Genomic DNA, 16,368 nt, shown 5'->3' with positions numbered 1-16,368 from the left:
ACAAAATAATCCAGAAACACGCATGTCAAAAATGTTATGATTTGATTTGCATTTTAATGAGGGAAATAAGTATTTGACCCCCTCTCAATCAGAAAGATTTCAAGCTCCCAGGTGTCTTTTATACAGGTAACGAGCTGAGATTAGGAGCACACTCTTAAAGCTATGGCTGGACGAACGTCAGGAAAGTATGTCGGCGGTAAGGGTGAGGTTTAGGAGCGAGAGAAAGAGGCTGAAAGAGTTGGAAAAGAAAGCGATAGAGGACAGAGAGTGGATAAAAGAGAAGAGCAAGGCAGCGCCGGAGGAGATCGAGTCACTCAGCAAAGACCTAGATCGAGAGAACTGGAGAAGATGGAGGAGAAGTAGAAGAAGAGAGAAGAGTGGGTCAGGGGACTGGAGGAGCAGAGAGTGGACCAGGAGGAAGAGGAGGAGAGAGAGGGGGAGGAGAGGTGGAACACTGAGAGAAATGCAATGGATGAGGAGAACAAGCATCTGAGGGGGACTGCTGATGTGCTTAATACCATCATCGACTTGCAGGACATGAAAAGCAATGGAAACATGGTGAGAACCATGCATTAGTAATAAAGACCGTTCTTAATCTAGGTCACACATATCATTTGGACAGTCCATCTGTAGATGCTCTTCAGATCCTCATACAGATGACGGATATTCATTTGATCATGCTGTTGTTGATGAGAATTTTCCTGCACATCAGGAAATGCAAGCTTGTAGTGTATTCAAGGTTTAAAAATGCTTCTAAAGTTTGTAATTTCCACTTTAAAAAATTCAGACTTGAGTTGCCCTAATGAAAATTGACCATTAATTATATAATCCACATAATAATTCAAATGTTCTGTTGCTGCAGGACTATTTTCCTGCTGTGAAAAACAGGTTCAAATGAAGATACAGCATTTGTACTATCAAGAAACTATCTGTTGATAAGCAACTGCTTGCTAAGGTTACGGTTAGGGTTAGGGTAAGGTTTAAAATAAGGGTTAAGGTTAGAGTTAGGGTTTGTAGATAGATGAAATGCTACTGATAGTCTGTAGATAGTCTGTAGAGCATCTACAAATGGACTATCCAAATAAAATGTTACCTTAATCTATAAGGTATCAGGGGCCCTTCTTAGCCTGGGAACCAGTCTGTTTGTGTCATCATGCCTCTGCTTGTCATGCCAAACACATGATAACACAAACAGATATGGGAACAGGCTAGGCCCCTCTCTCTGTGCATCTAACTAACTTGATGAGTTAATATCTACTGCCCTCCTGTGATTTGACAGTGCAAGGCAGGTAATTTGGGGCGCCATGACGATGGAACCACAGCAGCGCAGCAGGTTGCCATGGAAGCTTCTGCCACACAGGTAAATAGAACAAAGTAGAGTTTATTGAATTCATGTAAAATACTATTTTGAGTAGGTACCACTGTAGCCTGGGTACCAGTGTGTTTAGATAACTTGTACTCCGTGTCATATGCCAAGGAGTGGAATGATAGCTAAACAGACTGGTACCCAGGCTAGAACCACTGGTCTAATAACATACAGTCTAGAGTCCTTCATTACTTCTTCATTGTTTGAAACAACTTTTCCCCCTGAGTCAGACTGTATTCAGATGGAAGAAAGAGAAGTTGAAGAAACAAGAGAAGGAGGAGAGGAAGAGAAAGGAAGCAGAGACAAAGGCAGAGAAGGAAGAACAGAAGAGGAGAGAGAAAGAGCTGAGGGAGTCAGAGAGGAGGAGAAGAGGGTGAAATAGGGACAGAGGAAGAGAGGATGAGAGGAGGATGAGGGGAGAGAGCAGGCGGAAAAGAAGAAGAGAGAGGAGGTGTCACGGTCGTCTATGTCGTCCAAGTATGACCAAGGCGCAACGTGTCCAAGAAACATGACTTTATTAATCAAAGTAACCAAATACAAAACAAAAGACGACTTAAATGAAGTCCACGGTACAACAGACCGAAAACGGAACAAAAACCCACAAAAACACAGTGCAACCACAACAGTTTAAATATGGCTCCCAATCAGAGATAACGAGCCGACAGCTGTCACTCGTTACCTCCGATTGGGAGTCACATGAATAATCAAGAACCACCACAACATAGAAATGAACACCTAGAAACCAACATAGAAATACACCCAAAAGAAAATGAACAACCCTGGCTCAATAATCAAAGTCCATGGAGCCAGAGTGTCACAGTACCCCCCTAAAGGTGCGAACTCCGGGCGCACCAGCATACAGTCTAGGGGAGGGTCTGGGTGGGCGTCTGTCCATGGTGGCGGCTCTGGCACTGGTCGTGGTCCCCACCCCACCATAGTCACTACCCGCTTACGTAGCCTCCTCCAAATGACCACCCCCCAACTAAACCCCACAGGATTAAGGGGCAGCACTGGACTAAGAGGCATCACCGGACTCAGGGGCAGCACCGGACTAAGGGGCAGCACCGGGCTAAGGGGCAGCACCGGGCTAAGGGGCAGCACCGGACTAAGGGGCAGCACCGGGCTAAGGGGCAGCACCGGACTAAGGGGCAGCACCGGACTAAGGGGCAGCTCCGGACTGAATGGCGGATCCGGGCTGGACGGCTCTGGCGGATCCCGGCTGGACGGCTCTGGCGGATCCTTGCTGGACGGCTCTGGCGGATCCTGGCTGGACGGCTCTGGCGGATCCTGGCTGGACGGCTCTGGCGGATCCTGGCTGGACGGCTCTGGCGGATCCTGGCTAGACGGCTCTGGCGGATCCTGGCTAGACGGCTCTGGCGGATCCTGGCAGGACGGCTCTGGCGGATCCTGGCTGGACGGCTCTGGCGGATCCTGGCTGGACGGCTCTGGCGGATCCTGGCTGGACGGCTCATGGCTGGCTGACGGATCTGGCTGCTCATGGCTGGCTGACGGATCTGGCTGCTCATGGCTGGCTGACGGATCTGGCTGCTCAGCTGGCGGTGGAGGCGGACCCCAGCCTCGGATTGCGGTCATCACCTCCAGCAGGGCGGCTCCCATCTGCAGGAGCTGCTCTTGCTGGCCCCGAACCTGGGCTTCCAGTCTAGTATGGGCTGCGTCGGCTCCTGCTGATTCCATAGCTGGTGTATGATTCTGTCTGGCGGAAGACTCTGGCTGATCCTGTCTGGCGGAAGGCTCTGGCTGATCCTGTCTGGCGGAAGGCTCTGGCTGATCCTGTCTGGCGGAAGGCTCTGGCTGATCCTGTCTGGCGGAAGGCTCTGGCTGATCCTGTCTGGCGGAGAGCTCTAGCGGCTCCCGGTCTGGCGGACGGCTCTGAAGGCTCATGGCAGACGGGCGGCTTTGCAGGCTCAGTACAGACGGGCAGTTCCTGCGGCGCTTGGCAGACGGACAGTTCAGACGGCGTTGGGCAGACGGGCAGTTCAGGCGCCCGTTGGGCAGACGGGCAGTTCAGACGGCGTTGGGCAGACGGACAGTTCAGGCCCGTTGGGCAGACAGGCAGTTCAGGCGCCGTTGGGCAGACGGGCAGTTCAAGCGCCCGTTGGGCAGACGGGCAGTTCAGGCGCCGTTGGGCAGACGGCAGACTCTGGCCGTCTGAGGCGCACCGTAGGCCTGGTGCGTGGTGCCGGAACTGGAGGTACCGGGCTGAGGACACGCATCTCAGGGCTAGTGCGGGAGAAGGAACAGGCCGGACCGGGCTGGCGACGCGCACCGTAGGTTTGGTGCGAGTGGCAGGAACAGGCCGGGTCGGGCTGGCGACGCGCACCGTAGACTTGGTGCGGGTGGCAGGAACAGGCCGGACCGGGCTGGCGACGCGCACCGTAGGTTTGGTGCGAGTGGCAGGAACAGGCCGGGTCGGGCTGGCGACGCGCACCGTAGGTTTGGTGCGAGTGGCAGGAACAGGCCGGGCTGGGCTGGCGACGCACACCGTAGGTTCTGTGCGTGGAGCAGGAACAGGCCGGGCTGGGCTGGCGACGCACACCGTAGGTTCTGTGCGTGGAGCAGGAACAGGCCGGGCTGGGCTGGCGACGCACACCGTAGGTTCTGTGCGTGGAGCAGGACCAGGCCGGGCTGGGCTGGCGACGCACACCGTAGGTTCTGTGCGTGGAGCAGGAACAGGCCGGGCTGGACTGGCGACGCACACCGTGGGCTTGATGCGTGGAGTAGGAACAGGCCGGTCCGTACTGGGAACACACACCACTGGCTTTAACTGGGGATCAGGAACGGGCCGGACCGGACTGGTAACACCCATCAGTCTCTCACGCCGTGCCGCAACAACTTCCCTTCCTCTACTCGCCAATGGCTCCCGTAATCCGATAGCCTTCTCTCCACGTCTCCCTGTGGCAGCCTCCTGCTGCCCAGCCGCCTAAGCCATGTGCCCCCCCAAAATTTTTTTGGGGGTTGCCTCTCGTCCTTCCGACGATGGCCCTGCTGATGCCGTTGCTCCTCTCCTGCCAGGTTCTCCCCCTTCATCGCCCTCCGGTACCGGACGGCCTCCTCCTGCGTAATATGTCCCCAGCCGAGGAGGACATCCACCAGCGTTCTCTCCATACCTGGCGCTTCCTCCCCAAGAAATTCTTGGGTAGTACTCTCGGGCTTCCAGCCTTGCCTCCGTGCTGCCTCCTCATATCGCCGCCTCTCGGCTCTAGCTGCCTCCCGCTCTTCACGAGGACGGCGATATTCTCCCGGTTGATCCCAAGGCCCCTTACCATCCAGAATCTCCTCCCATGTCCATGAATCCTTTATGGGAGTCCATAAATCCTGTGTAGGTAGGTCCTGTTGCCGCTTGACACGCTGCTTGGTCCTTTTGTGGTGGGTTTTTCTGTCACGGTCGTCTATGTCGTCCAAGTATGACCAAGGCGCAACGTGTCCAAGAAACATGACTTTATTAATCAAAGTAACCAAATACAAAACAAAAGACGACTTAAATGAAGTCCACGGTACAACAGACCGAAAACGGAACAAAAACCCACAAAAACACAGTGCAACCACAACAGTTTAAATATGGCTCCCAATCAGAGATAACGAGCCGACAGCTGTCACTCGTTACCTCCGATTGGGAGTCACATGAATAATCAAGAACCACCACAACATAGAAATGAACACCTAGAAACCAACATAGAAATACACCCAAAAGAAAATGAACAACCCTGGCTCAATAATCAAAGTCCATGGAGCCAGAGTGTCACAGGAGGATGAGAGGAGAGCAGACGGAAAAGAAGAAGAGAGAGGAGGATGAGGGGAGAGAGCAGGCGGAAAAGAGGAAGAGAGAGGAGGATGAGGGGAGAGAGCAGGCGGAAAAGAGGAATAGAGAAAATGAAATGGGGATGTGGAGAGGACAAAGGCCACTGGAAGAAATACCATTTTTGTCAGTCTGATTGTGACTTCCTATGATAATGGTAAAGTAATTTGGTAATACAGTTGTGTTTAGCAAACAAAATATATATTTTTAAGAGATGTTGGTTGTCCCTTTATTCAAGACACTGTAACCAACACTGAGGCACTTCAATGGTTAAATGGTTACCAGTTATTTACAACAGAAAAACAAACCACAGGTTTTACAGAACCCTTGACAGCCAATAAGAAGACCCTTGTTGGCAGTCAGATGGACAATCAGTTGAACAGTAATACTTTGGACAACCCATCAGAGATCTCTAATGTCTAATAATGTCCCTAGTTGTCCTTTCAAGTGTGTTATGAATATTTACATTTACATTTACATTTTACATTTTAGTCATTTAGCAGACGCTCTTATCCAGAGCGACTTACAGTTAGTGAATACATATTTTTTTTTTATACTGGCCCCCCGTGGGAAAGTTTACATAATATGAGTGCATTGCTAGCATGATCCCAGATCTGTTTGTGGTCTGGCCAATGCCAACTCCATTGCTGTCATTGCCAAGCCAACTATTTTGTCACCCATTGCCATGTGTGGCTTGACACGAATGAGTGACAAGGAGTTGGCATGATAGCACTAACAGACTGCCACTCAGACTAGTGCATTGTGTATCCTTCATAAGAGGACCATTTCATTTCAGACATTCTCTGCTGTGTCACACAGCTCTCCGTATTGAGATCACATCAACATTTCTTCTCATCTGGCAGAGTATTGTGATGGCCAGGGCAACTCCAATATCCTGAGGACCAAACACACAGTAACGGTTCAGACAGGATTGATGGAGCAGGTGACTTGGTGCTGAATGTGAAAGATAACAGTGAAATCAAATAGGCCTACACTCGAACCATAAGGTAAAAAAAGTATGGTATAGTGGTGGGCTCGATTCATCCATCCTTCAGCTCCCATTCTGACTTTCACATGTTTTAATTGTTCTTGTTTACTTGTACAGTGAGGGAAAAAAGTATTTGATCCCCTGCTGATTTTGTACGTTTGCCCACTGACAAAGAAATGATCAGTCTATAATTGTTATGGTAGGTTTATTTGAACAGTGAGAGACAGAATAACAACAAAATAATCCAGAAACACGCATGTCAAAAATGTTATGAATTGATTTGCATTTTAATGAGGGAAATAAGTATTTGACCCCTCTCAATCAGAAAGATTTAAAGCTCCCAGGTGTCTTTTATACAGGTAACGAGCTGAGATTAGGAGCACACTCTTAAAGGGAGTGCTCCTAATCTCAGTTTGTTACTTGTATAAAAGACACCTGTCCACAGAAGCAATCAATCAATCAGATTCCAAACTCTCCACCATGGCCAAGACCAAAGAGCTCTCCAAGGATGTCAGGGACAAGATTGTAGACCTACACAAGGCTGGAATGAGCTACAAGACCATCGCCAAGCAGCTTGGTGAGAAGGTGACAACAGTTGGTGCGATTATTCGCAAATGGAAGAAACACAAAAGAACTGTCAATCTCCCTCGGCCTGGGGCTCCATGCAAGATCTCACCTCGTGGAGTTGCAATGATCATGAGAACGGTGAGGAATCAGCCCAGAACTACACGGGAGGATCTTGTCAATGATCTCAAGGCAGCTGGGACCATAGTCACCAAGAAAACAATTGGTAACACACTACGCCGTGAAGGACTGAAATACTCTAGCGCCCGCAAGGTCCCCCTGCTCAAGAAAGCACATATACATGCCCGTCTGAAGTTTGCCAAAGAACATCTGAATGATTCAGAGGAGAACTGGGTGAAAGTGTTGAGGTCAGATGAGACCAAAATTGAGCTCTTTGGCATCAACTCAACTCGCCGTGTTTGGAGGAGGAGGAATGCTGCCTATGACCCCAAGAACACCATCCCCACCGTCAAACATGGAGGTGGAAACATTATGCTTTGGGGGTGTTTTTCTGCTAAGGGGACAGGACAACTTCACCGCATCAAAGGGACAATGGACGGGGCCATGTACCATCAAATCTTGGGTGAGAACCTCCTTCCCTCAGCCAGGGCATTGAAAATGTGTTGTGGATGGGTATTCCAGCATGACAATGACCCAAAACACACGGCCAAGGCAACAAAGGAGTGGCTCAAGAAGAAGCACATTAAGGTCCTGGAGTGGCCTAGCCAGTCTCCAGACCTTAATCCCATAGAAGATCTGTGGAGGGAGCTGAAGGTTCGAGTTGCCAAACGTCAGCCTCGAAACCTTAATGACTTGGAGAAGATCTGCAAAGAGGAGTGGGACAAAATCCCTCCTGAGATGTGTGCAAACCTGGTGACCAACTACAAGAAATGTCTGACCTCTGTGATTGCCAACAAGGGTTTTGCCACCAAGTACTAAGTCATGTTTTGCAGAGGGGTCAAATACTTATTTCCCTCATTAAAATGCAAATCAATTTATCACGTTTTTCTGGATTTTTGTTTTGTTATTCTGTCTCTCACTGTTCAAATAAACCTACCATTAAAATTATAGACTGATCATTTCTTTGTCAGTGGGCAAACGTACAAAATCAGCAGGGGATCAAATACTTTTTTCCCTCACTGTATGTACTGTGTACTGCAATTCATCTGTTAGCTGCCAAGTACGGCCTGCGGGTAATAATTATAATATACCAATACTACTACTAATGCAAGAAATGTTTTCAATTCAGGTAGTCAATTAAATTCAATCAATTGAAATTCACTTCCTGAATTGAAAAACTATGGACAATTTTCAATTCGGGAATTGAATTTCAATTGATTGAATTGAAAAAACTGAATTGACCCCAACCCTGGAATGGTTCAATAGTACAGACATAGATCTGAAATACATACCCATAATGCTGTAAGTGCTATACATATTCCTTTTATCACAATGAGTCCACAGTCCATGTCAGAGTTGATGGAACAACATGGCTGAAAATGAAACATTAAGAGTTTGTCATTTTGTGAGAAAAACAAGAGTATATAGGTCCATATTATATCAGAACTTGAACAAATAGCTGTTTATTGGATCAATGAGTACTGTAAGTCATCTTTATGTATTAAACTAGAATTATGACCTTCTAGTTTGATACACAATTGCGAGCAAAACATTTTGTGCAAAATTGCTTACCTGGGACATTGAACTGTCACCCTGGGACATTGAATTGGCACCCTGGGACATTGAATTGGCACAAGCAGAGACCATAAGAAGCATTAAATTAAGGTGACTTACGTCAGTCTGCATGTTGTAAATCTTTTTATATCTGTTTGACACGCTCTACTCAGAGGCATCATAGCTAGGTTTCCGTCTCTGGTTAACTCCTCCATCTTGAAATTAATAAAGTTTACATTGAGTGTTATATTCACAGCTGAAACCTATAATCAGCTATGAATTTGAAATGGACAGACACAGTACATTAAATTATCAAGAATCAGATGCATTGCACCATCATACAATACATTCTCAGATATATTTTCACCAGAACAGCAAACAAACATTGGCTCAAGGTTGAATTAAAAAGTTAAGATATGTACAGGTAACTGCCAAAATAAAGGAAACCCTTGAGTAAATGAGGGATACAGAGTATATTGAAAGCAGGTGATTCCACACAGGTGTGGTTCCTGAGTTAATTAAGCAGTTAATATCCCATCATGTTTAGGGTCATGTACAGTATGAACATTATTTTGGCTACCATGGCTACGCCCCCATAGGATGATATGCCCACATCCAAAGGGCACGAGTGGTCACTGAATTGTTTGTTGAGCATGAAAACGATTGATGTAAACCATATGCCATGGCCTTCTCATTCACCAGATCTCAACCCAATTGAACACTTATGTGAGATTCTGAAGCAGCGCCTGAGACAGCGTTTTCCATCAACAAAACACCAAATGATGGAATTTCTCGTGGAATAATGGTTTCACATCCCTCCAATAGAGTTCCAGACACTGGTAGAATCTATGCCAAGGTGCATGGAAGCTGTTCTGGCTGCTCGTGGTGGCCCAACACCCTGTTAAGATACTATGTTGGTGTTCCCTTTATTTTGGCAGTTACCTGTAAATATATATATATATATATATAGACTACTGTACCTTGTGATTGAGTACACATACTCTCACGCACTCCACTAACAGGTATAGGCTGGCCAGTGACATACCTACTGAAAACTACACACACATATAGGGGTTGTCAAGCAAAATCAATACTAAAGGTTAATTCAAACCTTATCACTCTTTTTGGAAAACATGTTGGAAGCATGTCATGGGAAAAGTCTTGACTGGTTTCAGTTGAGTTTTATGGCATGCCATTACTTGTCAGAAAGGAACAGTTTGCAGCAGAGGAGACGTCAAGTCGGTAGCCAGGTCCCAGATATGTTTGTGCTGTATAGCCAACTCCTATGATAATTATCCAAGACAAAACAGATCTGGGATCAGGCTAAAAAAAATTGGCAGGTCTAGGCAAGCTTACCAGAACCACAGCCCATTTCTTCTCCTTGCAAGCGCCAAAACCCCCAAAGATTGACAGGACCAGGGTTGCTGCTTCTAGGACATACATCATTACTATCACTGGTAGAAACTTGCCTATCTGTGAATAGGAAGACAAGCCAAATTAATGATATGGCAATTCTGGCTTTATAATCATAATATTACAATGATGCTGCTGGACTCTAGCCTGGTCTCAGATCTGTTTATGCTGTATTGCCAACTCCTATGGTTGTTGTCATGCTAAACACTGTAGGAGTTGGAAAGACAGCACAAACAGATCTAGTACCAGGCTAGATGTCACGCCCTGGCTCTGGGGACACTTGTATGTTGAGCCAGGGTGTGAGTTTCATTTGTATTCTATGTGTTCCATTTCTATGTTGGCCAGTGTGGTTCTCAATCAGAGGCAACGAGTGTCAGCTGTGGCTGGTTGTCTCTGATTGGGAACCACATTTAAACAAGCTGTTTGCCCACAGTGGTTGTGGGATCTTGTTCTAGTTGGTTTGTGTTAGACCGTTGACTGTCACGTTATCGTTTTTGTTGTTTTGATCGTGTATCACCTATAATAAATATGTTCGCATTCAACGCTGCGCCTTGGTCCTCCTCTCTTACCGACGATCGTGACAGAAGATCCCACCAGAACTGGACCAAGCAGCGGGTCCAGGAGCCATCGCCAGGGAAATCCCTAGCGGATATCCAGCGCCTCCTCAACTGGGTCAAGCCGGGTGAGGAAGAGAGGGGCTTGACGTGGAAGCAGAAGGGCGAAAGGCTGGCGAGAAGTATGGAGACCTGGTCCACAGGTAGGAGTGAAGCCCATAAAATTTTTAGGGGGGGGCTAACGCCGTGGACGACGGGCCAGCAGGAGACCGCGACAGAGCGGCCCAGCGGGTTGGCAGAGGAGGCCGCCAGGTTACGGGGGCCACTGGTCGAAGAGGGGATGGAAGGTGTAGAGGCACGGCGTGAGGTACTGGGGTGTGTTACCAGTCCGGTCCGGCCCGTTCCAGATCCCTGCGTAGGGCCAGTGGTGTGTGTCCCCAGTACGGTCCGGCCTGTTCCTGCTCCCCGCACCAGGCCAATGGTGCGAGTCTCCAGCCCGGTCCGGCCCGTTCCTGCTCCCCGCACCAAGCCAATGGTGCGCATCGCCAGCCCGGCCCGTCCTGTTCCTGCTCCCCGCACCAGGCCAATGGTGCGCGTCGCCAGCTCGGCCCGGCCTGTTCCTGCTCCCCGCACCAAGCCTATGGTGCGCTTCGCCAGCCCGGCCCGGCCTGTTCCTGCTCCCCGCACCAAGCCTATGGTGCGCGTCGCCAGCCCGGTCCGGCCTGTTCCTGTCACTCGCACCAAGCCAGGGGTGCGAGTCGTCAGCCCGGTCCAGCCCGTTCCTGCTCCACGCACCAAGCCAGGGGTGTGTATCGTCAGCCCGGCCCGGCCCGTTGCTGCTCCACGCACTAAGCCAGGGGTGCGCATCGTCAGCCCGGTTCGGTCCGTTCCTGCTCCACGCACCAAGCCAGGGGTGCGCATCGTCAGCCCGGTCCGGCCCGCTCCTGCTTCCCGCACCAAGCCAATGGTACGCGTCGCCAGCCCGGTTCGGCCCGCTCCTGCTCCTCACACCAAGCCAGTGGTGTGCGTCGCCAGTCCAGCACGGCCCGTGCCTGTTCTCCACACCAAGCCAGTGGTGGGCGTCGTCAGTCCGGCACGGCCCGTGCCTGTTCCACTGGTGCCTGGTCCGGCACCGGTCAGATGCGTTACGCCGGAGCTAGAGCAATCCGCTCCATCAGTGTGCAGTCCAGCTCCGGCCAGCGGGGCCAGACCGGATCAGGGGTACTTTGGGGGGTTGGAGAGGGAGTGGGGAACAGGCCCGGAGCCGGATCCGCCGCCAAGGCGGAGTGCCCACCCGGTCCCTCCCCTGTGGTATTTAGTTGGCGCGGTCGGAGTCCGCGCCTTTAGGGGGGGGTACTGTCACGCCCTGGCTCTGGGGACACTTGTATGTTGAGCCAGGGTGTGAGTTTCATTTGTATTCTATGTGTTCCATTTCTATGTTGGCCAGTGTGGTTCTCAATCAGAGGCAACGAGTGTCAGCTGTGGCTGGTTGTCTCTGATTGGGAACCACATTTAAACAAGCTGTTTGCCCACAGTGGTTGTGGGATCTTGTTCTAGTTGGTTTGTGTTAGACCGTTGACTGTCACGTTATCGTTTTTGTTGTTTTGATCGTGTATCACCTATAATAAATATGTTCGCATTCAACGCTGCGCCTTGGTCCTCCTCTCTTACCGACGATCGTGACAGAAGATCCCACCAGAACTGGACCAAGCAGCGGGTCCAGGAGCCATCGCCAGGGAAATCCCTAGCGGATATCCAGAGCCTCTCGACTGGGTCAAGCCGGGTGAGGAAGAGAGGGGCTTGACGTGGAAGCAGAAGGGCGAAAGGCTGGCGAGAAGTATGGAGACCTGGTCCACAGGTAGGAGTGAAGCCCATAAAATTTTTAGGGGGGGGCTAACGCCGTGGACGACGGGCCAGCAGGAGACCGCGACAGAGCGGCCCAGCGGGTTGGCAGAGGAGGCCGCCAGGTTACGGGGGCCACTGGTCGAAGAGGGGATGGAAGGTGTAGAGGCACGGCGTGAGGTACTGGGGTGTGTTACCAGTCCGGTCCGGCCCGTTCCAGATCCCTGCGTAGGGCCAGTGGTGTGTGTCCCCAGTACGGTCCGGCCTGTTCCTGCTCCCCGCACCAGGCCAATGGTGCGAGTCTCCAGCCCGGTCCGGCCCGTTCCTGCTCCCCGCACCAAGCCAATGGTGCGCATCGCCAGCCCGGCCCGTCCTGTTCCTGCTCCCCGCACCAGGCCAATGGTGCGCGTCGCCAGCTTCGGCCCGGCCTGTTCCTGCTCCCCGCACCAAGCCTATGGTGCGCTCGCCAGCCCGGCCCGGCCTGTTCCTGCTCCCCGCACCAAGCCTATGGTGCGCGTCGCCAGCCCGGTCCGGCCTGTTCCTGTCACTCGCACCAAGCCAGGGGTGCGAGTCGTCAGCCCGGTCCAGCCCGTTCCTGCTCCACGCACCAAGCCAGGGGTGCGCATCGTCAGCCCGGTCCGGTCCGTTCCTGCTCCACGCACCAAGACAGGGGTGCGCATCGTCAGCCCGGTCCGGCCCGCTCCTGCTTCCCGCACCAAGCCAATGGTACGCGTCGCCAGCCCGGTTCGGCCCGCTCCTGCTCCTCACACCAAGCCAGTGGTGTGCGTCGCCAGTCCAGCACGGCCCGTGCCTGTTCTCCACACCAAGCCAGTGGTGGGCGTCGTCAGTCCGGCACGGCCCGTGCCTGTTCCACTGGTGCCTGGTCCGGCACCGGTCAGATGCGTTACGCCGGAGCTAGAGCAATCCGCTCCATCAGTGTGCAGTCCAGCTCCGGCCAGCGGGGCCAGACCGGATCAGGGGTACTTTGGGGGGTTGGAGAGGGAGTGGGGAACAGGCCCGGAGCCGGATCCGCCGCCAAGGCGGAGTGCCCACCCGGTCCCTCCCCTGTGGTATTTAGTTGGCGCGGTCGGAGTCCGCGCCTTTAGGGGGGGGTACTGTCACGCCCTGGCTCTGGGGACACTTGTATGTTGAGCCAGGGTGTGAGTTTCATTTGTATTCTATGTGTTCCATTTCTATGTTGGCCAGTGTGGTTCTCAATCAGAGGCAACGAGTGTCAGCTGTGGCTGGTTGTCTCTGATTGGGAACCACATTTAAACAAGCTGTTTGCCCACAGTGGTTGTGGGATCTTGTTCTAGTTGGTTTGTGTTAGACCGTTGACTGTCACGTTATCGTTTTTGTTGTTTTGATCGTGTATCACCTATAATAAATATGTTCGCATTCAACGCTGCGCCTTGGTCCTCCTCTCTTACCGACGATCGTGACAGAAGATCCCACCAGAACTGGACCAAGCAGCGGGTCCAGGAGCCATCGCCAGGGAAATCCCTAGCGGATATCCAGCGCCTCCTCGACTGGGTCAAGCCGGGTGAGGAAGAGAGGGGCTTGACGTGGAAGCAGAAGGGCGAAAGGCTGGCGAGAAGTATGGAGACCTGGTCCACAGGTAGGAGTGAAGCCCATAAAATTTTTAGGGGGGGCTAACGCCGTGGACGACGGGCCAGCAGGAGACCGTGACAGAGCGGCCCAGCGGGTTGGCAGAGGAGGCCGCCAGGTTACGGGGGCCACTGGTCGAAGAGGGGATGGAAGGTGTAGAGGCACGGCGTGAGGTACTGGGGTGTGTTACCAGTCCGGTCCGGCCCGTTCCAGATCCCCTGCGTAGGGCCAGTGGTGTGTGTCCCAGTACGGTCCGGCCTGTTCCTGCTCCCCGCACCAGGCCAATGGTGCGAGTCTCCAGCCCGGTCCGGCCCGTTCCTGCTCCCCGCACCAAGCCAATGGTGCGCATCGCCAGCCCGGCCCGTCCTGTTCCTGCTCCCCGCACCAGGCCAATGGTGCGCGTCGCCAGCTCGGCCCGGCCTGTTCCTGCTCCCCGCACCAAGCCTATGGTGCGCCGTCAGCCCGGCCCGGCCTGTTCCTGCTCCCCGCACCAAGCCTATGGTGCGCGTCGCCAGCCCGGTCCGGCCTGTTCCTGTCACTCGCACCAAGCCAGGGGTGCGAGTCGTCAGCCCGGTCCAGCCCGTTCCTGCTCCACGCACCAAGCCAGGGGGTGCGTATCGTCAGCCCGGCCCGGCCCGTTGCTGCTCCACGCACTAAGCCAGGGGTGCGCATCGTCAGCCCGGTCCGGTCCGTTCCTGCTCCACGCACCAAGCCAGGGGTGCGCATCGTCAGCCCGGTCCGCCCGCTCCTGCTTCCCGCACCAAGCCAATGGTACGCGTCGCCAGCCCGGTTCGGCCCGCTCCTGCTCCTCACACCAAGCCAGTGGTGTGCGTCGCCAGTCCAGCACGGCCCGTGCCTGTTCTCCACACCAAGCCAGTGGTGGGCGTCGTCAGTCCGGGCACGGCCCGTGCCTGTTCCACTGGTGCCTGGTCCGGCACCGGTCAGATGCGTTACGCCGAGCTAGAGCAATCCGCTCCATCAGTGTGCAGTCCAGCTCCGGCCAGCGGGCCAGACCGGATCAGGGGTACTTTGGGGGGTTGGAGAGGGAGTGGGGAACAGGCCCGGAGCCGGATCCGCCGCCAAGGCGGAGTGCCCACCCGGTCCCTCCCCTGTGGTATTTAGTTGGCGCGGTCGGAGTCCGCCTTTAGGGGGGGGTACTGTCACGCCCTGGCTCTGGGGACACTTGTATGTTGAGCCAGGGTGTGAGTTTCATTTGTATTCTATGTGTTCCATTTCTATGTTGGCCAGTGTGGTTCTCAATCAGAGGCAACGAGTGTCAGCTGTGGCTGGTTGTCTCTGATTGGGAACCACATTTAAACAAGCTGTTTGCCCACAGTGGTTGTGGGATCTTGTTCTAGTTGGTTTGTGTTAGACCGTTGACTGTCACGTTATCGTTTTTGTTGTTTTGATCGTGTATCACCTATAATAAATATGTTCGCATTCAACGCTGCGCCTTGGTCCTCCTCTCTTACCGACGATCGTGACACTAGATGGACACATCATTATTATAACAACATGTGTATGATATAATTAGTAAATGTAATAGTGGCTATATAAAAAAAACATAATTACTCCTTCTGCTTTGTGGAAGAACCCATGTCCAAATAACGTGATGGCCAGCAAGAGGGTGCTGATGATCTGAAGAGAATACAACACATGATACAATCAATCATTCCACATGTATAGGGTATTATCCTGAGAGTTCTACTGCTAATGCACAGTAAAGCTTGATACAGTCATTTGATTCAGAGGAGAGTTGAGGGATCGATTTATTCATAACTTCAATAATGCATTTGATAATAATCTTATACCTAATTTATAAATAGACTAAGAAATTATAAATTGTTAAGAAATTAATCGCTGAAATGTTTAGTTAGTCGGCTGTTTATAAAAATGTAATATCAATTGACTAGCCTAATGTTTTGCAGAAACGTTACTAAGGCCAGTAGGCCTATTTGAAGAAGAGGATAAACATAACTCATAACTTTAAAATATTTAGCAGCTAGATGATTATACTGAGCAAATAAACAAATAGGGGGCAAATAAAAAGGCGGATGTGAAACATGACAGCTGAAGGTTAGATAAAAGCCAAGTGGCCTAATTGTAACATGAAATACAAAATGTATATGTGATTTTAGTGCTTCTTTCAATACTGCACTATAGAACAATCGGCTCATATTGTTGATGAAAGCGCCACCGCTCTTTATTCCGTCGCGTGTAAACTGCAACTCTCACTGCTTGCGTAGAAGTTGCCAAAAGAACCAGCAATAATGTACAAAAATAATGTAATATTAAAAAACCTGTATACACAGTCATAATTGGCGCCCTGCCCCTATAAAAAACAGGTTTATCAACTCGAATAGGACCAGGCCAATAGAATGGACGATCACTTACCCCGATTAAGACACAGACGAAAATGAACGCCCGTTTTACGCAGATATTAATTTTTCCCATTTCAATATTTGGTTATGATAAAAACAACCGTTTGGATAAGCGGTTCCCTTCAGATTTGGGCTAACTGAAGCCCCAAATCTTTAAGTCC

At 51.4% G+C, this 16,368-nt stretch overlaps 1 protein-coding gene across 1 annotated transcript in view; it reads right to left on the bottom strand.

Annotated features, from left to right (window-relative positions):
• Positions 1-16,365, bottom strand: part of LOC121543341 — a 35,902-nt gene extending 19,537 nt beyond the window's left edge. Inside the window, exons 1-7 of the mRNA XM_045215863.1 lie at positions 16,221-16,365; positions 15,399-15,464; positions 9,766-9,882; positions 9,390-9,464; positions 8,428-8,469; positions 8,148-8,228; positions 5,997-6,078 (exon numbers count right to left, since the gene is read on the bottom strand). Of these exons, the coding sequence (XP_045071798.1) occupies positions 5,997-6,078; positions 8,148-8,228; positions 8,428-8,469; positions 9,390-9,464; positions 9,766-9,882; positions 15,399-15,464; positions 16,221-16,280 (523 nt within the window). The 5' untranslated portion in view covers positions 16,281-16,365. The remainder of the gene's footprint in view (positions 1-5,996; positions 6,079-8,147; positions 8,229-8,427; positions 8,470-9,389; positions 9,465-9,765; positions 9,883-15,398; positions 15,465-16,220) is intronic.
• Positions 16,366-16,368: the final 3 nt, after the last annotated feature.

The sequence above is a fragment of the Coregonus clupeaformis genome, unplaced genomic scaffold (genome assembly GCF_020615455.1).
Source record: "Coregonus clupeaformis isolate EN_2021a unplaced genomic scaffold, ASM2061545v1 scaf0539, whole genome shotgun sequence".
Taxonomy (NCBI): Eukaryota; Metazoa; Chordata; class Actinopteri; order Salmoniformes; family Salmonidae; genus Coregonus; species Coregonus clupeaformis.
Note: the sequence above shows the minus strand (reverse complement) of the source record. Positions and strands in the feature narration are given on the sequence as shown.